The 22,174-nt window shown below is 46.1% G+C and overlaps 2 protein-coding genes across 12 annotated transcripts in view; one reads left to right on the forward strand and one right to left on the reverse strand.

The window, feature by feature from the left end:
* Positions 1-22,174, reverse strand: part of PPP4R4 (protein phosphatase 4 regulatory subunit 4) — a 199,062-nt gene that overhangs the window by 64,072 nt on the left and 112,816 nt on the right. The window contains exon 25 of one of the 8 annotated variants that reach the window (XM_036991943.2): positions 18,788-22,047. The exons of the other annotated variants lie outside the window; for them this stretch is intronic. Coding sequence (XP_036847838.2) covers positions 22,023-22,047 — 25 coding nt within the window. The 3' untranslated portion in view covers positions 18,788-22,022. Of the gene's footprint in view, positions 1-18,787; positions 22,048-22,174 lie in introns of those variants that run through there. 8 annotated transcript variants of the gene reach the window in all.
* On the forward strand, positions 6,502-18,882 carry SERPINA10 (serpin family A member 10). 4 transcript variants are annotated; one of them, XM_036991937.2, is made up of 7 exons: positions 6,502-6,725; positions 7,918-8,036; positions 8,574-8,843; positions 12,464-13,266; positions 14,493-14,766; positions 17,022-17,172; positions 18,691-18,882. In XM_036991937.2, the coding sequence occupies exons 4-7, from the start codon at positions 12,513-12,515 to the stop codon at positions 18,880-18,882; spliced, it is 1,371 nt and encodes a 456-aa protein (XP_036847832.2). In that variant the 5' UTR covers positions 6,502-6,725; positions 7,918-8,036; positions 8,574-8,843; positions 12,464-12,512. The 4 variants fall into 4 exon arrangements, with proteins under 4 accessions (XP_036847832.2, XP_017517288.3, XP_017517356.3 ...); XM_017661799.3 differs by lacking the exons at positions 6,502-6,725; positions 7,918-8,036; positions 8,574-8,843 and adding an exon at positions 9,962-10,085; XM_017661867.3 differs by lacking the exons at positions 6,502-6,725; positions 7,918-8,036; positions 8,574-8,843 and adding an exon at positions 10,217-10,374.

The raw sequence follows: 22,174 nt of genomic DNA on the forward strand, positions 1-22,174 counted from the left end.
CCATTTAACCCAGGAATTCCACTCCTAGTAATTTACCCTAAGAATGCAGCATTCCAGTTTGAAAAAGACATATGCACCCCTATGCAGCACTATTTACAATAGCCAAGGAAATGGAAGCAACCTACGTGTCCAACAGTGGATGAATGGATAAAGATGTGGTACATATACACAATGGAATATTATTCAGCCATAAGAAGAAAACAAATCCTACCATTTGCAACAGCATGGATGGAGCTAGAGGGTATTATGCTCAGTGAAATAAGCCAGGCAAAGAAAGACAAATATCAAATGACTTCACTCATCTGTGGAGTATAAGAACAAAGAAAAAACTGAAGGAACAAAACAGCGGCAGACTCAGGGAACCCAAGAATGGACTAACAGTTACCAAAGGGAAAGGGACTGGGGAGGATGGGTGGGAAGGGAGGGGATAAGGGGGAAAAAGGGGCATTACGACTAGCACACATAATGTAGGGGTGGGCACAGGGAAGGCAGCACAACACAGAGAAGATAAGTAGTGGCTCTATAGCATCTTACTATGCTGATGGACAGTGACTGTAATGGGGTATGTGGTGGGGACTTGATAATGGGAGGAGTCTAGTAACCATAACGTTGCTCATGTAACTGTACATTAATGATACAAAAAAAAAAGTAAATTCGAAATGGATCAAAGACCTGAATATAAGTCACAAAACCATAAAACTCTTAAAAGAAAACATAGGCAAAAATCTCCTGAATATAAACATAAGTAACTTTTTCCTGAACACATCTCCTCAGGCAAGGGAACAAAAGCAAAAATGAACAAATGGGACTACATCAAACTAAAAAGCTTCTGTACAGCAAAGGGCACCATCAGCAGAACAAAAAGGCATCCTACAGATGGGAGAATATATTTGTAAACAACATACCCGATAAGGGGTTAACATCCAAAATATATAAAGAGCTCACGTGCCTCAACAAACAAAAAGCAAATAACCCGATTAAAAAAATGGACAGAGGATCTGAACAGATACTTCTCAAAAGAAGAAATTCAGATGGCCAACAAGCACATGAAAAGATGCTCCACATCTCTAATCATCAGGGAAATGTAAATTAAAACCACAATGAGATATCACCTCACACCAGTTAGGATGGCCACCATCCAAAAGACAAACAACAACAAATGGTGGCGAGGATGTGGAGAAAGAGGAACCCTCCTACACTGCTGGTGGGAATGTAAATTAATTCAATGTAAATTGCAGAAAGCAATATGGAGGTTCCTCAAAAAACTAAAAATAGAAATGCCATTTGATCCAGTAATTCCACTCCTAGGAATTTACCCTAAGAAAACAAGATCCCTGATTCAAAAAGACACATGCACCCCATGTTCGCAGCACTATTTACAATAGCCAATATATGGAAGCTACCTAAGCGTCCATCAGTAGATGAATGGATAAAGAAGAGGTGGTGCATATACACAATGAATATTATTCAACCATAAGAAGAAAACAAACCCTACCATTTGCAACAACATGGATGGAGCTAGAGGGTATTATGCTCAGTGAAATAAGCCAGGCGGAGAAAGACAAGTACCAAATGATTTCCCTCGTTTGTGGAGTATAAGAACAAAGCAAAACTGAAGGAATAAAACAGCAGCAGACTCACAGACTCCAAGAGGGGACTAGGGGTTACCAAAGGGGAGGGGCTGGGTAGGGTAGAGAGGGAGGGAGGGAGGGAGGGAGGGAAAAGGGGACCGAGGGGCATTATGATTAGCATACATAACGTAGGTGGCTCAAGGGGAAGGCAGAATAGCATGGAAAAGAAAAGCAGTGACTCTACAGCATCTTGCTACACTTATGGACAGTGACTGCAATGGGGTGTCGGGGGGGGACTTGATAATATGAGTGAATGTTGTAACCATGATGTTGCTCATGTGAAACCTTCATAAAATTGTATATCAATGATACCTTAATAATAAATAAATAAATAAAGCAAAACAGCTAAAAAAAGTTCTTAAAGTCAACAGAAATGAAAGCTTGAGAGAAAGTAATTGCAAGATATGTGCTGATAAAGAGCAAATATCCCTAATATATGGTGCTTAAACATATGAAAATATTTTCAACTTCACCTATAATAAAAAAAATGCAAATTACAACTACACTGAGAGACCATTTCCTATCTATGAGGTCGGTAAAAATGTGAAAGCTTCACATCATACTCTGTTGATTGTGTGGGAACAGTCATTCCTGTATATACTGGTAGGAATGCTAACATTCCCCAGAGGAACGGAACCTGGCAATATACAATCTTCTAGTTTCCTAAGACTGATGTAACAAATTACCATGAACTAGGTGGGCTTAAAACACAGAAATAAATTCTTTCACAGTTTGGAGGGCAGAAGTTCAAGTGGTGGCAGAGATCCTTCCTTCTGGAGGCTCCGAGAGAGTCCACTCCATGCCTCTCTCCTAGCTTAGAGTGGCTGCCGGCAGTCCTGGGTGGTCCACGGCTTGTAGATGGATGGATGCTGCCACCTCACCTCTCTCCTCTCCTGCGTTGTGAGCAACCATTCATCTCCATCCCCACTCCCACCCTTGGACATAGCACCTAGAATCCTGTCTTTATAAAGACACCTGTCACTGGAGTCAGGCCCTAAATCCAGGCTGATCTCATCTGAAGATCCTTACCTTTCTTACTTCTGCAAAGACCCTTTGTCTAAATAAGATGACATTCACAGTTTCAACTTGGACAAGCTTTTGGGAGGCCACTATTCAACCAAATTCATCTAACAAAAATGCAGATACATTTACTTTTGATTCAGAAATCTCACTTCTAGGAATTTAGCCTGAAGACAAACCTCCAACAATTTTTTAAAAATAATGCACAAGGTTACTTACTGGAGCATTATTTGTGACTGCAGAATGTTGGAAACTACTTAAATGCCCAAACATAGACAATTGGTTGAATAAACCTGAGAGTCCTGAGAAGCTGTAAAAAAAAAAATGAGGAGGACCTCTATGAACTGGGTTTGTAGGGAAAGAAATGAAATAAGAAAGCGTAAGACATTCCATATAATCAGAAACAGGGGGAGGATAAACTAAAACTAATTAAATGGCTTACCGGCAAGGGATGGGGGGAGGGGACAGGGCAGAGGATGGGAGGAAGTGGCATTTTTCTTCCAGTACCTTTTTATACAGTTTAGGCTTTGGGAATAATGCTAATGTCCTATATATTCAGACATGAAATTCAACAAACAAGACGAGCAAAGCTCTGAAATCAAATGGAAGGAAAAACAAATGAGCTCAAACATGTTTCAAATAGATAACATCACCATGGGGAAGGGGAGAGAAAGGACCAATCCAGGAACTTTTGAACACAGGACTTAGATGACATTCTCCCAGCTTTAAGAATGGAAGACTGCACCTCGAGACAAGTGCTGGGCATAGAAGCCACAGGGCATAAATCTGCAAAGAAGTAAAAAGCTAACCTTATCAAACAATATTGCTTCTCTCTCACTTACCAACTTTACATTTCCCGGTATGGCCCCGGAAGATGACTGGTTAGCCAGAGACGGGTGAGATTCCTCAAGGGAGGAACAACCTAAGACAGGCACAGTCACAGGGGGGCCATCAGGAGAGAATTTGGGGATCAACAGAGGTGAGGCTCAGAACCTCAGCCCCCCCTGCTTTGAGAGAAATCTTCTGCATCCGTGGATGTTTTGCTGCCCTTGTCCAGCCTGGATTAATACTTAGTCCATAGGCACACACCTGATCATCTGATCATCTACATTTGCCCTCTTACAGCACTAAACTATGTTTTCTACCTTTATCTTGCATCTACCTACCACTTCAGCATTTTATTAAAAATAAAAATAATAATAATAATAAAGGGAGAAATGTGGAATCAACATATAAATCAAGTATAAAAATCAAACGAATATTCATATTTGACCTGATTGTTTATAGGTCATAATGCGTGATCAAAACCGAATGTTTCTGTGATGAATGCCCTTGTACTGTTTACCATGTAAGAACTTATTCACTATGTAAGAATTCATTCACCATGTAAGAACTTGTTCGTTATGCTTCAGAAGATTGGAGACTGACGAGAATTAGGCTTGGGGTGGATTAATGATTGTGCACTGAGCATTGACCCCCCTATACAGAATTTTATTGTTGTTAACAACCATTTGATCAATAAATATGAGAGATGCCCTCTCAAAAAAAAAAAAAAAAAAGAATGGAAGACTGCAAACAAATCTTGAAGCTTTCTTTCCAGGTTTATTCCTCACAGTGGAATGGGTAGAACAAACGTGGTACTATTTATGTGTTTCTGCAGAGTTGAACAAGAAGGGGGTGCAGGTATGGAACAGGGAAGCGACAGAAGAGCCCTGTGGTAGGGTATGAACTGGAGGCATGAACTCATGGTTCCTAGTATATTTCTAATATATATGTAGGCCTGGGCAACTTGAGCAACTAAATACATACATACCCATATACACATACATGTACAATAAGAATAATGGGTTAAAGCACATTGGATAAAAATTAAGAGTTCATGACTCCATACTGATAATGCTGATAAATACAAAGACGTCATGTCTTTAGACATGGATTTAGACTATTACACTAAAAACGGATTCAGACAAGAATAGTCAATGGATGCTAAAGCTCCCGGCATGAGGAGTTCCATGACAAACATTTAGATTTGTCTCAAAGTATCTCCTCACAAATTACTTATTACAGAAAAAGAAACCATAGGTATACAGTGGAGAAAAGGACATTAGGTTAACCAAGTTATGAAAATTAACATCACCCATCAGGGGCAAACAGACACCAGGTGCCTCTGGCTGTAATATTCTAGGAAGGACCCAACACCTTTTTGATATTCCTGCCAAAAATAAACAATCTGAAGCTAATTGTGGGGGCGCATGAGACCACTCCAAATTGAGAACCTATAAAACAGCTGACCTAAACTTTGCAAAATATCAACATAACAAACAGGAAAGAGGTGAAGAATTCTGGAGGATTCAAGGAGACTAAGGAGACGTGGCACTGAACACAGTAGGTGGCACGATCCTCACTGAAAACAAAATGCCCCAAAGGATGTTAGGGAAGCCACTGACAAAACCGGAATGAGACTGTAGCTTCAGGTATTGTAACAACATTAAATTTCTTGGATTTGATCATTTGATACTATTCCCATAGGGAATATTCCTGTTCTCAGAAATACCTGATCATTTTAAATGGTTCAGAATAAGACAACATGTGAATGGACGAGGGCCTGTACATACAGAGAGAATTGTGAAATCTATGTGGAAAATGTTTTAAAATTATTAAATTTGGATAAAGGGTTATAGGTATTCTTTAGAACTATTCCTGCAATTTTACTTTAATTTTAAAATTATTATTTTTTTAACTTTAAGTTAAAAATTGAAATAAATAAATCATAACCGGCAGTGCAAAAGAAAATTAGGGAATGGATTTAACCAGACAGATTTTGGTCAAGGACAAGTGTGCGTGCATGCGTGGTGTGTAAGTGTGTGTGTGTGTGTGTGTGTGCGTGCGTGCACCAGGGCTGGCTGAGGAGGGCCCAGATGCCCAGTGAATGCTCTAGAAGCATCCTAGCTGCAGGGAGTCTAGTTCCTGACTGATCTAGAGGCTCCTTCCTCCCCCCGCCCAGGGTCCAACACTGTGACCCTGTGTCCTGGGCCTGAAGGCTGGGCCAGAAGCTCCATGGCTGGATGGGGAATGTCCAGCCCACATGGGAAGGCTGCCGATGAGATCCTGAGCCTGCATTTCTGTGAGGGGGCTCCCTCAGAATCCTTCAGTAACTGAGCAACCATTCACCCCCATCCCCACTCCCACTCTTGGACGTAGCACTTAGAATCCTGGGCAGTCTACCCATCCACTCTGTTCCAGAGGCTGGGCCTTAAGCGATGCTGACAGCAGCCCCATTCACCACGCCAGGCACTGGGCCGAGGGCCTGTCATAGACAGCTCACATACTCTTAGAACGACCCACCTGTGAAGTCAGTCCTGTTGTCCTGGTTTACATTTTACTGTCTTGGAGACACAGAGAGGTTAAGGGACTTGCACAGCTGGTCAGATAGTGTGCTTGATTCCAGGCTGACTCTGATGTTGGAGTCCTTAATGACGAAGTAAAACTATTCCTGAATGGTTACTACCAGAGGGGAGCGTGGCCTCAGTCCAAGTAGGACTGTCTGAGTCAGGATTTCACCAGGACGGGTGGGGCAGGCCTACCTAGAGATGACTGACATGTGCCCACCTGGGGAAAGAGGCCTGAGCAGAAGGAGCCCAGATGCGTGCAGGCTACAGGCGAACACCTGCCTTCCTGGCACAGGACAGGGGCGCCAGCTTGCGCAGCTCTTGCGGCTCATGCAGGGGAGCTGTCCAGTGGAGTGCTGGGTGGAGGAGGTTGAGGCTCACATGACAAAGGGCACAGAGTGGAACAGTGCCCCCTACACAGCTGGACCTTGGGGGTAACAGCATCGGACTCCAGAGACCCAGTTCTGCATGGCATGTGAGGCCTTGTCCCTATGGTGGCACAGCTGTAGTGATGTGCTGGGGCATCTAACACGGGTCCCAACCCACAGGAGACCTCACTGCAGGCAGACAGATGGCGAGCACGAGAGGAGCCACAGGGCAGACATCACAGCACAGAGGACTGTCCACAAACTCACGTGACACATCCCTGGAAGGAGACCTGGCTGAGACTGGAGCCTGCACTGAGGTGAGGTGGGGTGGTCACTGCCCATGGCTGCAGAAGCCTCTGAGGAAGGTCATAACCCATTCCACCCTCCACCCCTTTGCCCCTCTCCAGCCATCTCCTAATCCTTACTTGAGAAGGTTTTTTTTTTCCCATTTATAACTTAAAACCCAATATCTTTTACTTGGAAAATAAATAATAGGGCTTCCAGAATGAGATTATAAAGCTTACCTTTGAACTTGCCTCTCCCCCTGCTCCAAAACCTTCAGTGGCTCCCTACCACCCCCACCCCCAGATCACCACATCCCAAGAGGGAAAGGACCCTTCTCTCTCTACTTGCCTATATTGAAGATCCTGCTTCCATTCCAGAGCCACTTCAAGTCCTGCCACCTGCACAAGGTCACCCTGGGCAGTGAGTCCCTCCCAGGTACAAGAACCATTTATTGTCACAGTAGGAGGCTTTGCTGGTTAAGTCAGGAGCTTAGGAGGCAAAGCACTGCCTTTGGAGTCAGAGTTCAAATCCAGAGCTCTGTGTTCTTCAACAAGTTACCTGACCTCTCTGAGCTCTGTTTCTTTATATCCTCTAAGGAAAAATGTATCATTTCTCTCCTGTTTGAGGGTTCCTTTGACTCCACCAAAGAAAAAGCCCATCTCAATGAAAGCTTTGCGATTTAGCTCGCCAGGCTAGGCAGACCGCAGGTACTAACCAGTCACACTCCTAGTCAGCCGGAAGCTGACCGCACCTCGCTGGCCACTGGCCCAAGCATGGCTTCTCAGGAGCTGGCATAGCAGGGTGGGGGGCAGTCGGGAACAGAGGCAGGGACTCCAAAGGCAGAGGGGAAGGCAGAGAGGCTGCTCGGCAATCAGCAGGACATGTGCCCCCCACGCATGTTGCAAGGACTCTGGAAGTCTCTCTTTTCTACTTGCATGCTACCCACCTGCCCAAGATTTCCTCTTGATCCAATCCACACAGAGCAAACTGCCTGCTTCCAGAAGGCCAGTCATGCCAATAACTGGCCCTAGTGTCTCTCAGACATGTAGCCCTTAGGTGCCAGGACAGATTCCTGTTAGAAGGCCCCTGACCTCGCCTCAGGGTGGCTGTGGGAAGGAATGTGCTTCCTGCCTGAGGGCTTCCCGAAAGGACAGTACTGCCCCCTCCCAGTTCACACTTCACCAGAGGCCTTCCTGTCAGATCTTTCCCAACCTTTCTCTACAGAGGCGTGTGATGACCTGGAATCAAGTGCAAACTGGAAGTCAGATGGCCTGGTTCTATTCTGGCTCCAACGCGGGCAGGAAAGGCCTTAGTGGGCTTGGGCCAGCATTTCCAAATCTGGGGTGAGCATTACCTCTGAGGTTCATTCTGTCTCTACTTTACACAACAACCATTCATTGGCACCTCCTACAAGTACCAAGCTCTTCCCGGCACTGTCTCGCTACAGTCCTAACAGCTCAGCCCCCTTTTACAGAGCAGGAAACTGAGGCACAGTGAAGTTAAGGAGCTTGCTCAGTGTCACACAGCTGGTGAAAAGAACTCAAGCTACAATGGTAAGCATTGTGCTTGACCTGCGGGCAGAGAGCGTTTGAGCTGGCGTTCCTGGGGAGCCAGGGCTCAGGCCTTAGGAACCTTGTCCACCCGCTTCCTGGTATCAGGCTAGTGTGAGACAGTCAGAGGCCAGGTGCTGAGTTCTGGCCATTTGCAAAGGGGGAAGCAAGCTCTAAGAAGTGAAGTCATATCCCCAAAGTCCAGCAGCTAGGAATGTGGAGAGAAGGACCTGAGATTCAAGTCCAGGGATATCTGGCAGAGGCCCTCACACTATCCCCAAAGCAATCTGCTGCCTTCCCTTATTAAGATCCTTTTCTGCAACCCAGCAGCAGTGTTCAGAGCCTCCCAGAGGGTGAAAGGCAACACAATGACTGTGTGGCCCTCAGTGAAGGCCATGCTTCACTGCCCCCACTCACTGCTTCCCCTGAGACTGTGCCGAGCCCCTGCACCCCAGCCTGCAGGATGCAGTCCCTCAGCTGCAGAAGGAAGCCGCAGGAAGGCCACACTGCTCTCCAGCTGTCTGAACCAAGAAGCTGGAGTGGCCTCACCCATCTGTACTTCCCTGTGACTGCTTCAGGCTGTGCTTCTCAACAGAGCAGGTACTGCCCCAAAAGAACATTCTGGAAATGTGTTGGGACACTTTCTCACAGAGATTTAGAGGCACACTTTTGGAGTTTACTGCATGAGGGCTGGAGATGCCAGACCTACTGGAACACACAGAGTCATCCACAGAAGTGACCCAGGTCCCACATGACTCAAATGTCCACATGGGTGAAAGCCCCATTCATAAGTCACCTGAGCCTAGACCCTTACAGCATCACAGGTGTTTTACTGCATATAAAAACACTATTCCCCCCCCCCAAGGTTTTGATTTCCCACTGAATTTTCTATTAAGACAACTACTATGTAAATCAGAGGAAGATTAATATTTTAGTTTTTTTTAATCAAACATGCGTCACCACTGCAGGAAGCCATATGACTGGAAGTAATTCTGGTTGTAGTATTGCATAGCCAATACAACAGGTGTGCAGTATAGAGATTCTCCAACTGGTCTGACAGCATCACTACATCTTCTAGTATAGTTAGGTCAGATCATTTCTATACTAGAGTTTTCTTTTAGTTTTGTGCATAGGTTAACATGATTTCAATATAAATAGAAATTTCATTTCAGGCAATAAGGAGCACTTATTATAATGAAATACATTACTAAAAAGAGAGTCTAATATTCCTGAGAATTTTTGTCTTAAAGGGTCTCTATCAGCCTTGACTTTGGGTACTTGAAGACTCGAGTCTCATGAGTCCATGAACACCATGCAGTGCTAAGTTGACCCTAAAATAGGCTTTGTATCACCAGTAGTGATTTACCTGTCTTTCTACTGGACTGAAAATTTCTTGGGAGGGTTGGAGGTCAGGTCTTAATCATCTCTGTTCCTGTTCCCCCCATGGTGCCGAGCCCTGGGTTGGGGACTGGGGAGGCCTCTGAGGGATCCACCATCACCTTCCTTCACACAAGGTGCTCAGCACCTGGAACAACACCACCCCACAAGGAGCTAGATCTTAGTAGGGCAGCACCTCGAGTTGAGCAGCAGAGGCTCTCATGGTAGAATTCTGGTCATAGTCAGGGTTGCAGGAGCAGGTGGAGAATATGGGAAGCCTCTTTCTCCACCTGTGCTTTTCCAGAAACGCACCATCTCCACCAGGATGTTAATCAGTAACAGGTCCCATGGGGCAGCATACTTTGGAATAGCAAATATTTGGTGCAGGCTTTCAGCTGCAGACACTGACCTTCTATCTTTGCTCTGAATGAAGGATCTTCCCAGGTGCCAGGGGGCCACTCACTGGTAAGAGCCAGCAGATTAAAAGACTTGCAGTGTCTAACCAGTGAGGGGAAGAGATGGTCTCATGGTCTCTGGGTGGGTTTCAAGGTGAGGGGGTGGGGGTCTGGGCAGTGCCGAGCGTCACCACTAGACTGGATAGGGCAGGAGTGAGGTAAGAGGCATGTTGTAGACACAGGGGCCTTCCTCTGCAGGAAGGAGGCCAGAGGAGGCTTTTAAGGCTTGAGGCTTGCACACTCACTGTGCAAGCCACACTCAAGTCCCTGACTTTCTTCCCAGGAACCCTGCTGCCCAGGTGAGCTAGGCTTCCCCTTCCAGGGCAGGGGAGGTGGGTGCTACTTCAGGTACATTTGGGTCTGAGAAGTGCCAGATGAGCGGTTGATTTCTTACCACTGGAGTTCTACTGAGAATGATGCATCCTTCACATGCTCGGTGGCACCCTGGTGCTGGGAGGGGGTGCCCCCTGCCTATATTCTGTTCTGTTCAATAGATGAACAAAGATTTTAAGGGATACAGGGGACTGTCAGTAAGCAGTATGTAGGGGTGCCCATGCATTCCTGGGCTGCTAGTCCAGTCTGAGGGAGGAGCTTCAAGGTAAGACTTAGCAGTCAGAAGGAGTGCCATCTATGCAGTGTGCCAGGATCATTTCCTGATGACTGTCACAGAGGGAACTCACTCTGAATTCAGGAGTATCCTGCACACGGGATTCATTTATCAATTTACAAAGTATAGTTAACCCTTGAACTAAATGGCTTTGAACTGCATGGGTTCATTTTATGTGGATTTTTTCCAATAATTCAGTTGGAAAATTTTTTGGAGATTTGCAACAATTTGAAAAAAGCATTTTCTTTTCTCCATCTTACTTTATTGAAGGATACAGTATACAATACATATAACCTACAACATATTTGCTAAGTGACTTTTACTGGTAAGGTTCTGGTCAACAGTAGATTATTAGCAGTTAAGTTTCTGGGGAGTCCAAAGTTATATGTGAATTTTTTATTGTGCACGGGGTTAGCACCCTAACCCATGCCTTGTTCAAGGGCCAACTGTAGTGCTAAATGTTGTAATGACAATGAAGTCATGACCTGGGGTACAGTTGGTACACTGTGGGAAGTACTCACTCAGTATTTGCAACACTGGAGTGACCCACAGAACAAGGGCTTGCCACACAGAATCAGGCAGGTTCCTGTAAACTCTGACATTCAGGAAACACAACAGAAGTGGTTCAGTGAGTAAGGCAGTGCCCCTCCCACTGCAGAAGGAGCAAAGCCCTGAATTCTGTGGCACCATTTAGCATAAACAAGGAGCAACATACCAAGCCCTAGGGCTAGGTGTCATTTTATATCAGGCACAGACTAAGACACAGTCCCCTGCATCTGGGAGAAGAGGCCTGGGAATGTCACCCTGTCACCTTTTGCTACAGGTGGTCTGGTTCAGAATGAGGGCTTCTGCTAAAATCTGCAGCCTCCCCCTCGCCATTGCACTGGGTTGCCCCAGAAGGGAGTGTGGGTGTACAGAGACAGCCAGGTGGTCATCCCAGTCCACTGATATTAATTCAAATGGGAAACAAACAGGTGCTGAGGAGCCAGACTCTGTACCCCAGGACACGAGGGAGCCTAGAGAGGTGGTGGGGAAGGACGGCTAGTGGTGAGAAGGGTGGGGTGTGGACACCCACTGCCATGCTAGAAGGCGGGGCCCACCAGAACACGGGACCTGGGGCACGGAGAGCCAGCACGCACCTCACAGGTTGCTGTGAGGACCAAGTGGAGCCTGGCCAGCCCCCATGCAGGATCACCTGGCTGGTCATCAGTTTCTGTAGGGAATGAGGAAGGTGCAGCAGGAGCTGTGTAACTGGCCCGGCGCTGGGCCGAGTGTGTAGGAGAGGTGCCCGGCAGAAATGTGATCACAAAATCAGGCAAATCCAGCCCTTGCCCTGATCCCCACCCAGACCCTCTAAATCCCCAAACAGGCCCCAGACCAGGTCTCCACAGCCCTGGGTGGGCTGTCCTACGGCCCCACGATTGAGGCAATGAATGAAGCAGATCAATACTCTGTGAAGACCTCCCAGGCGGGCCCTGCTCCCACCCACGCCCAACCTCCTCCTCTCTGAACTCCACCCCTTGTGGAGGAAGTGGGGTGAGAGGAGAAGTAGGGGACCAGGAGCTGCAGGAGGGCACAGCAGGGGGTGGGACCTGTGAACAAATGCAAACCTACTTGCCCCGGGCCTCTGCGAGGCAGGGCTCAGCTGCTTGAACCCGGAGGTAAGACACTGACCGCCCCATGCAGGAAGGTAGAGGGGTCTCGGGAGGATCGCACCATGACCCTGGGAGGAGCCGCGGTATCAGGCATTAAAAACAACCTCTGCCCTCTGTTCTCTCAAGGACGCCCTGCTGCTGACGGGAAGCACTCCGTGGCCTCCCCAGTGACCAGATGAAGGTGGTGCTGGGCCTCCTGCTGCCCTGCCTCCTGGCCGAGGTCTGGCTGGTGCCTGGCTTGACCCCCGACCCCCAGCTGCCAGAGGCCCAGGCTCAGCTGACCCCCACTGCCCAGAATGGGACTGGAGAGGAGGATGGGGATGAGGCGGCCAGGGACAAGGAGGACAGGGCCGAGCAGAACGGGGCCGAGGAGGACGGGGAAGAGGAGGCTGAGGAGGCTGAGGAGCCCTGGCTGACGGCCAGCGGGCAGCAGCTCTCTGAGGAGACCTCCAACTTCGGGTTCAGCCTGCTCCGCAAGATCTCCATGAGGCATGAGGGCAACGTGGTCTTCTCCCCGCTCGGCCTGTCCGTGGCCATGGCAGCGTTGATGCTGGGGGCCACAGGGCAGACGGAGGCCCAGCTGGGGCCCGGGCTCTCCCTGCCGGCCCGGGACCAGAGCAGGCCTGTGCCCCGGCAGGCCCTCTTCAGGCAGCTCAGAGACCGTCTCTCCCGCAACCGGGAGCTGGGCCTCACCCAGAGGAGTTTCGCCTTCATCCAGGAGGATTTTGATGTCAAAGAGACCTTCCTCAATTCATCCAAGAGCTATTTTGATACAGAGTGTGTGTCTCTGAATTTTCACAATGCCTCACAGGCCAAAAGGCTCATGAATGAGTATATTAAAAAAGAGACTCAGGGGAAAATTCCCAAACTCTTTGATGAGATTAATCCTGGCACCAAATTAATTCTTGTGGATTACATCTTGCTCAAAGGTACTCTGACACCATGTTCTGCTCTCCCAAACCTCAGGTCCCCCCACCCATCTCTTTCCTGCTTTTGGCCAGCATACAGCAAATGCCCAATGACTTTCTGCAAACACGTTTTCAGGTTTCACAGACTGAAACCCGCACTGAACGCGTACAGTGGGGCAGGCACAGTGCTGGACAAGCTGTCCCGTGATGCCTTGCCCTGGCGACTCCACCTGCTTGCCGTCCATTCCAAGCCCTTCCGCACAGCTCTCCTCTGACATTCCAACACAGGGCATCTTCTGGGTCATTATAAAAAGAAGGCATATCATCTGAGAGTTTGAGGGTTACATCTTTGCTCCTCCACTCTCTACTTTTGTGACCTGGGACAAATGACAAAGTCGCTTGTCCTCAGCTTCTTAATATAGAAAATGGGGACACTCCCACGTAATACAAAGATGGAAGTGAGGCTAAGAGAGATTAGCTTGCCCATGGCCACTCGATAAATGGCAGACGCCAAACTCAAACAGGAGGTTCTTGACATGATGATCCCAGGGTCTTTCTATCCTGCCTCTCCTGTGGGGACTGGACTTGTGTGGCCGCTGCTGTAGCAGAAAGCTTGTGCTGGGGGACTTGCAAAGTCTGGAAGGAAGAGGTACTTCCAGTCAGCCGGGCCGCGTGCCCAGGACAGACCGTGTGTGGAGCCGTGCGCCCACACACGGGTGGCCTCCTCTGGAGTCTGTGGCCGTATGTCAGCAGGGGACCCCTTCCCTCAGACCCACCCTACACAGTGGGTAGGTGGGGACGTCCCCACTGGGGCCAAGGCGCGCTCTGCTTGCCCACATATGCACTAGGCAGAGCGTGGTGGGGCTGCGCCCGCAGCAGGGAAGCCGGTCTTCTCTAGGCTGCAGGGAAAGGGAGTGAGTGTGGAAGGATGTGGGTCGGCAGCACAGTGGCTGGAAGGAGAATGAATTTTGTTCAGGTCCAGAATGAGGGAATGAGGGATGGTTAGGAGCCACTTCCTTTCTTTTGTGCATGAGTCCAGCAGGGCCTGCAGGGAGGCCCATGTTTTGATGGCTGGGGGAAAGAGGCCCTTGAAAGCTCATCTTTGGGGAATTTATTTTGCCTGCTTGAGCTGTTGTCAAAACAAACCCCTTCCTAAGTGGGGGTGGGAAGGGGACCCTCTGTTACTATAGCAAGAATGATTCTCGAGGAGGGCAGCCTCCCCAGTGAGTTCTTCTTTGCCTGCACAGGGAAATGGCTGACCCCTTTTGACCCTGTCTTCACCGAGGAGGACACATTCCACCTGGACAGGTACAAGGCAGTGAAGGTGCCCATGATGTACAGGGCGGGCAAGTTTGCCTCCACCTTTGACAAGAATTTTCACTGCCACATCCTCAAACTGCCGTACAGAGGGAACACCACCATGCTGGTGGTCCTCATGGAGAAAATGGGTGACCACCTCGCCCTTGAGGACTACCTGACCACAGACCTCGTGGACACGTGGCTCAGAAGCATGACAACCAGGTACCGCTCTCCCCTCACCCCACGTGAGCTCAGCCTTCCCAGCCTTACTCACGCCCCCACAATTTTATGGTACAGCGCCATCCCCCCAGTGAGCTGTGGGCCCCCCAGGGGCAGGGGCTTCATTTGTCCTGGTTTCCACCCCATCCTGCATCCCCACAGCGCCTGGCTCGCCCGCTCACTGAGCCAGCACTTGCAAAGGTCCCCCTCAGGGTTAGGCGCTGTGACCCGTGTAGGATGTGGCCTTAGGAGCTCACACTCTGGAGGGAGACAAACAATAAGCTAACAGTGTGAGGAAGGGTTGGCACAGCTGGGCACCAGGGGAGACCTCAGAAGGCAGGGGCAGCAAGCAAACCCTGGAGCAGTAAGCGTGGCCGCATGGCTACCCCGGGGAAGACAAGGGAGATAGGCACAGCGTGGAAGTTTCGGGATGGGAGTGTGCTGCATGGGTTTGGGGACCAGTAAGATGGCAGAGAGGCCACAGTGGTTGGAGATGAGGTCAGAGAAGAACTAGGGGCCCAGTCCGGCAGTACCATGCGTTACAAGCCCCGGACAAGACTTGGGCTTTTCCTGAGGGTGATGGGAAGTCACTGGAGAGGTCCAAACAGAGGGGCAACATCATCTGAGGTGTATTTTAAAGGGCTACACAAGCCCGTGTGCTGAGGAAGGACACTAGGGGGATGCAGAGCAAGCAGTGAGACCAGGCAGGTTCTTGTAACCGTCCAGATCAAGTGCTGCCCTCGGGCTGGGGCTGCAGAGGAGTTGAGGAGGAGCAGTTGGATCCTAGATGGATTAGGAAGCTAGAGGTCACAGGATTTGAAATGCAGGGGATGTGGGTGAGGAGGTGGGGTTGGGGAATCAACAGTGTGTGCAAACTGTTTGGCCTTAGTGACTAGAAGGTCGGATTTGCCATTTACACAGATGGGGGTACCGGGGGAGAAACAGGCCTGGGCATGAGCTCCAAAGTTCAGTATGCAACACCTGAATATCAGAAATGTCTACCAGATGCCCACGTGGAGCTGGCGGGAGGCAGATGGGTCTGGAGCTGAGGGCGGGGTCCAGGCTGGAGATGGGAATGTGGGAGTCGTGGTACACCGATGGTGTGGACAGCCACGGCGCTGGACGACATGACGTGGGGAGAGGCCAGGGGCAGAGGGGAGAGTCAAAGGCACCAGATGTTTGTTCAGTCAGTTAATCCACCTACTGGGGTCCAAGAGAGACAGCAGCACTGAGGCCCCCACAGCTGTGCCTTCTGGAGCCAGTCAACCTAGAACTTGGCAGAGATGAGTCCAGCTGATGGTCCCCACTGTTAGTTTTAGCTTCACTTGTCTTTTTCTTCTAATTCTTAGTGCCACAGAAGGACCTCAAACATAATAAGCTCTCAACAAATGTTTGGCTGAACAAATTTATTAAGCAATCATTCAGACAAGTCACATCCTCAGGTACATTCCAGTCTGACGGCCCAGCCCAACTCGGTGCACTTGAGAGAGAACAAGGGATAACATCAGCAAAACGAGGCGACTGTTTTGCGAGCCCCAATCTACACCAGCCATTGCTCTGGGTACTTGATGAGTACTATTTAATTCTCTGAACAACCCTAGGAAATTGGTGTTGGTATTTTTGGCTATACTTCACAGATTAAAAAATTGAGACAGACTTCTTTAATTTGGTATCAGTTAGTAGTTCCATGCTTTTTATTTTTGAGCCACAGAACTCATCTTTCCAAACACAGCATTTTCAAAGGAGAACTCCAGTATAAAGCAGATAATATCAGAGTTTCTTTGGCTAACAAGAGATAGGGGCCAACAGTTTCCTTCATTCGCCTCCCACTGTCCATCCCCAGACTCCTAAGGTTCGTCTGAAACCTAGGGGTCTGTACCACCTAGATTGAAAGCAGCCACCATCCTGGAGTCTGCAGGATTGCTGGAAGCAGCTCTTTGGTTCCTCTGAGTTCCTTTTAAAACACAGGGAAATGAATACAAAGTATGGTGTTCTCTGCTAAAGAGAACGTGAGTCATTGTCTGGGAAATGAAACCCATTCGCTGAAGCTGGAATAATGTATATTTGCTAAGCCAGAACTATTTTCTCTGCACCAGAGCATGACAAAAGAATGGAATGAGCTACACGTACTGTCAACTTAGGGATACTGGTTAGTGGAAATAATCATGGAGGAAGGAAAAAAGAAAGTGTGGCCTTTCTGGTGGTCAGAGTCTGTGGCTTGTGTCTACATTTCACCATTATATGTACTTGTACCACAGAAGGATGGAAGTTTTCTTCCCGAAGTTCAAGTTGGAGCAGAAGTATGAGATGCATGAACTGCTTAAGCAGATGGGAATCAGAAAAATCTTCTCACCCTGGGCTGACCTAAGCAAACTTTCAGTGGCCACAAGAAATCTTAGAGTCTCCAAGGTAAGTCAGGTCAAGAGCTTTGATTAGGGCCAAACCCCAAGTATGAGACATCACCAACACCAACAAATACTTCCTTTCTCTCAACCCTCAAGGAGACATCTACCTCTAAAATGGAACTGGTTCACAGATTCATTTAAAATTTTATGAAATTACATCACTTTCAAGATGAAAGAAACCCCCTGAGGTCACCTGGCCCCACTTCTCACCCTTTGTGGAAAGACCCTCTGTTAGATCCTTACAAAATTGCCCTCTAGTTTCTTTCTTTTTGTAAATGCCTCCACTGACAGAGAAGTCACCATTTCTTTGAAAAGGAGCCAATCCACAAATGACTAAAATTGTTTCACACACACACACCTCCTCCCTGATTTATACTCTTTGGCCTTAGTTCTTAAAGTTACTAAGAGAAAGGTTGATCACCTCCCACATGGACTCCGTCAGCTACTCCATTTTCTCAATGGAAGCGTGACTGGTTTTGAAAGGAAGCAACCATCTGTCGTTGAGAGCAGTCTGTGCAGTGCAGGGAGCCAGCTGGCATTCCTGGTCTGTGTTCACTACTGCAACCAAGAAAATGTTCCAGCATTTCCAATGGCAGCTACATCTTATTACATTCTTTCTTAACTGAGGAGTTTGGTTAATATTTCCCCCTACAATTCCAATTTCAAGAGAGATTATAAATGGCATCCACTTAAGTAGAACCCAGTTAGTAGAACCTCTCAGGGAGGGAAAGACGGACATGGCAATCCTACAGAGCAGTACCCAAAAGAATTTCTGCTGTGAACACATTTAAAAAATGAAAAAATGTGCTGTTATTTTATAATTTAAATTGTAAACCATTAAATATCCTCCCCCTGCTTACTCTGAGAAATAAATTTTCACTCCAGGAAATTAGCGAATTTCCAGGTGTTACTACACTGATGTTTTCATTATCTCCTCCCATGGTAAATAGATAGGTACATCACTCACATCAGATGAGGCTCCTGCACAAAAGGGCTCTCAAATATGACAAGCAGCCAGAGTTACGGAAGATTTCAGGGACCCCAGGGCTTGGCCTCAGAGCAGTACCAGGTGCCAGGAAGCTGCTACAGGTGAAGAACCATGCCTCTATCTCGCTGCCAGAAGGAAGGTCAAAGATTTAGGGTTCCAGGTAGCTTGAAAACCTCCTGAGAGGAGCATCGGTATGGCTCAAGAATCAGTAGCATGAAGTACTTGCTCAGTAAATATTTACTGATTCGGCACTCGTGGGCATAAATTAGCCAGCCAGAGTCCCAGGTCTGCGCCAGAATATATTTCACATTTGGGTTCCTGGGGTCTCCTGGTGTGGTTTTGAGCTTCTCAGGCAGTCCCTGGTGCAACCTCACACCATTCCAGTAAGCAGAGGAGCCCTGTGTGGTTTACAATTTAAATCTCAGGAGCATGGCCCCATGGATAGGACCACAGCAGGAAATGGCAAGGAGCTCAATCAATCTCCCTCCTCTCCACTGCCACACAAATGGTCTTCTACATTATTTCTTTTCCCAGGTTTTACAAAGAGCAGCAATTGAAGTCAATGAAAAAGGAACTGAGGCATTGGTGGGAACCCTGTCAGAAATTATTGCTTATTCCATGCCTCCCATCATCAAAGTAGACCGGCCATTTCACTTTCTGATATATGAAGAAACCTCTAGAATGCTTCTGTTTCTGGGCAGGGTGGTGAATCCAACTCTCCTATGATTAAGGACGTGCCTAAGTACTTAGTGCTACAGCAGATGCTGAATCTGAGGTATTTGAACCCACATAATCAGTCTACTGACACCGGGTGACAAAAGAGTGTCCCCTTTGTCCTCGGCTAGTTTGAGCCATTAGACAATCCTCAATATTAAATTCAAATTTGTGTTTGTACGATCTGCCTGGTATGCTAAGCCTGTTTCTAAGAGCCTTTATTACTGACTAAAGACTAGTTTGGTAGAATATCTTGACCCTTCTCTGTTACTCACGTATCTAGACTTGAAAAGATGGTAGATCCGCACACTACTTAAAGGTGAGGTCTTTGGAGAGGACACATCCACCATGAGTCATGCGCTTCACTCCCTTCACTTCCCTCTGGTGCAAAATAAGTATTTTATCTCAATGTGTTAAGGAATCATTTATTGCTGACAAAAATTAGAAGAAACAGCTATCATCAGCCTGATCACAGCATCTGCTTTGATGCAGCCCCATCCACCCCACGGTGCAACAAACCACTGGGTGGGGGCATTAACTGAGCCATAGGTCAAGTTCAATACCTTCACTTTACAAAGGAAGGAAACGGGGCACCAGAGATAGGGTCACACTATGACGTTTATGGGCCCCAGGCACTTAAGCCTTCCTCCATAAAAAAATATACATGTATATTTAAAAACTTTTACAACTGCACAGACACACACTCTCACACACACCATAACAACTGATGACTGAGTTGATCCAATTCGTTTATCTTTGCTATAAAATTCCTACTTGACCCAAAGGTCACATTCAACTTCAGTTCGAAGAGCTCACACGTGCCCACTAACTCACTGCAAAGTGGACACGTCCTCCCAGAGGAAGAGGTCTGAGCTCGGGAAGTCAGATGATGGAAATGAGTTTTAAATGTGTATGACATGATAGAAGAAAACCTGTCTATGCTTCTCTCTTTTATAGTCCTATCTCCAGGTCTACCAGTAAAATTGAGTTCTACAAGTCTGATTTTTTTTGCTTGTAATTCTAATTTGTGAGATTCTAGAGCTGTCTTTAAAAACACAAGTTTCCATAATTAACAATAGACAGAGATGTCCCTATATCCCTAGAGCTACACATGGAGGGAGATATTTCTTTGTCATATAACTAGCTTAAAGGTCTAATGTGATATGTTGTTAAACTGAGAACTTTTACAAGAGTGTATCAATCTTGTTTCTGGTGTAAACACACTTGTTTCTATGAATGTGTGGATATTCATAACTGCCATCAATTTGTTTTTTACTGTTTTTATATATCCGTCCTTGGAAAAATAATTTTAATAAATATGGCAACAATTTTAGAATTTCGTTCTGTGAAAAAAAAGAAAACTTCCAAAGTAATTTTGTTGAACTGTCTTAACTGGTAATTCAGTGAGTAGGAGTGAGACCGCAGCTGACTTCTGTATATTCTGAATCCCATAAGCAGTAGCGATGTTACTTTCTCAAATCACTTTCTTATTCTCCTGCATGCATGATAGGAAGTAAAAGCTCCTGACTCTGCTAAATTTATTACTGAACAAACGAAATTAAACTCTCCACTTTATTTCAAGCATCAGAGTCATGCTGACAATGAATCAAAGCTGGAAAAACTGATAACACTTTGATGGTCCCATTAATACCACAAACGGTCTCTCTACACCATAACGTATTCAATTCCAAGTTAGTGATGTTAGCAGAAGACGACATGAAAATAGTTAAATCAAATTCACAAAGAATGTACGAAATTCATTTAGCCAGCGTGGTCCAGTTTCTCAGACCTATGCAGTTTTTAACTACTCACAAAACAAGTAGTTGAAAAATTCCATTTGCCTGATTGTCCTTAAATGAAAGATACTAAGAATCACTAAAAATAATCAAAAAGAGGCCTTACAGAAGGAAAAGGGGAAACAAGTGGCATGGAAAAGTCTCACACTGAGTAGCTGTCCCCTGAGTAATTTATATTTACTGAGAAGCTCTTTACTAATTACTTAAGAACTTACTCTTTAATTAAAGAATAAAAACTGCAGGAAATATGTAAAACTTTTTTCACAAACACAGGTATCTCATTAACCTATGTTTTATTTTGAGTAAATTCATTATTCATTATTTCACGTTATAAAAAGTAACCACACACTCATATGCATTCACAAATTAGATCATCTTTATCATACATCAATAAATTTTAAAAAACAAATATTTTCTATTATCAATATACTTATATGCTGATAGCATTTTGAAATAGAGAAGCTGACAATAGCTTCATACGGTATATCTCAAGAACTGACATTTTAAAATTAAGAACTGTATATGTTCCACAGGCAGATTTTGATGGAAATATTAGCATAAGTACAAATAAATGCTGTTGACATAGCTTAAGCATGATAGCTTGGAGTAACAGCTAATTTAAACTGGATTCATCATTTTAAAGTAAGTAAGGACAAACACAATGTAAAATGTAAACAAAGTATTTATAAAATAAATTCTGTGAAATAAAGGAAATCATCCATCTGTTATTTTTAAGGTTATAGATAAAAGTTATCAGAAACTGTCGTATTTTCATTGTCAAATTTAAATTTCAGAATATCCAAGCACAACATATTGTTACCACAATCGTAAGACTGATAAAATTGTGGGCACCTGTTTGTACCCTTCTCAGTGTGACTTTTCAATTGGGCTTGGAGATTGGTGACAAAATGCAATGTCTTTCTTACTCCCAAGACCCCCTCCAAGTGATTATCCAGCAAAAGCCATTTCAATTGATTTGGACTTTCATATAATTTTTAAGTGTTAGAACTCTAGGACAATTAAGTAGACAGCTTCCATTAAACAGAGGCTTCCTGCACAAATAAACACAGACGGGTCTCTGAGCAGCAGCTGGGTAAAGCGCATACCTAAAGGCGGTTTTCATTAATACTTCACTGTGACATTGGGATCCTGTACCACATTATTATTCAAGGAATACATATTCTACCTCCTAGGGAATCTAATTTCAAATACGGAAAGTTTAACATCAGCTGCCATTACGTCTGTCTTTTTCATTCATTTAAAAAAAAAAAAGCCCCAGCCATTGCTTTAGCTTTTGTCCATCAATCACATTATCTCCAGTCGTCTTTGTTTTGCCTCCTTCAACAAGCAGATGACTTAAGGATTGGATTTTCTTGATTTTCTTTGTCAAGAAAGAGAGAAGAAAGGAAGGGAAGGTACGAGAGAGAGAAGAGAGAAAGGAAGGAAGGAGAGAATAAAAGAAGGAAAGAGAGAAAAAAATAAAGCATAAAAATTTTTATCCATATGAT

Source organism: Manis javanica, chromosome 8, assembly GCF_040802235.1.
Source record: "Manis javanica isolate MJ-LG chromosome 8, MJ_LKY, whole genome shotgun sequence".
Lineage (NCBI taxonomy): Eukaryota > Metazoa > Chordata > Mammalia > Pholidota > Manidae > Manis > Manis javanica.

Bases quoted from the DNA above. Each gene is read 5' to 3' on its own strand.
- SERPINA10 (XM_036991937.2), top strand. From the start codon at position 12,513: ATGAAGGTGGTGCTGGGCCTCCTGCTGCCCTGCCTCCTGGCCGAGGTC. The intron at 13,267-14,492 runs GTACTCTGACAC...TTGCCTGCACAG, and splicing joins GGATTACATCTTGCTCAAAG to GGAAATGGCTGACCCCTTTT. The intron at 14,767-17,021 runs GTACCGCTCTCC...CTTGTACCACAG, and splicing joins CTCAGAAGCATGACAACCAG to AAGGATGGAAGTTTTCTTCC.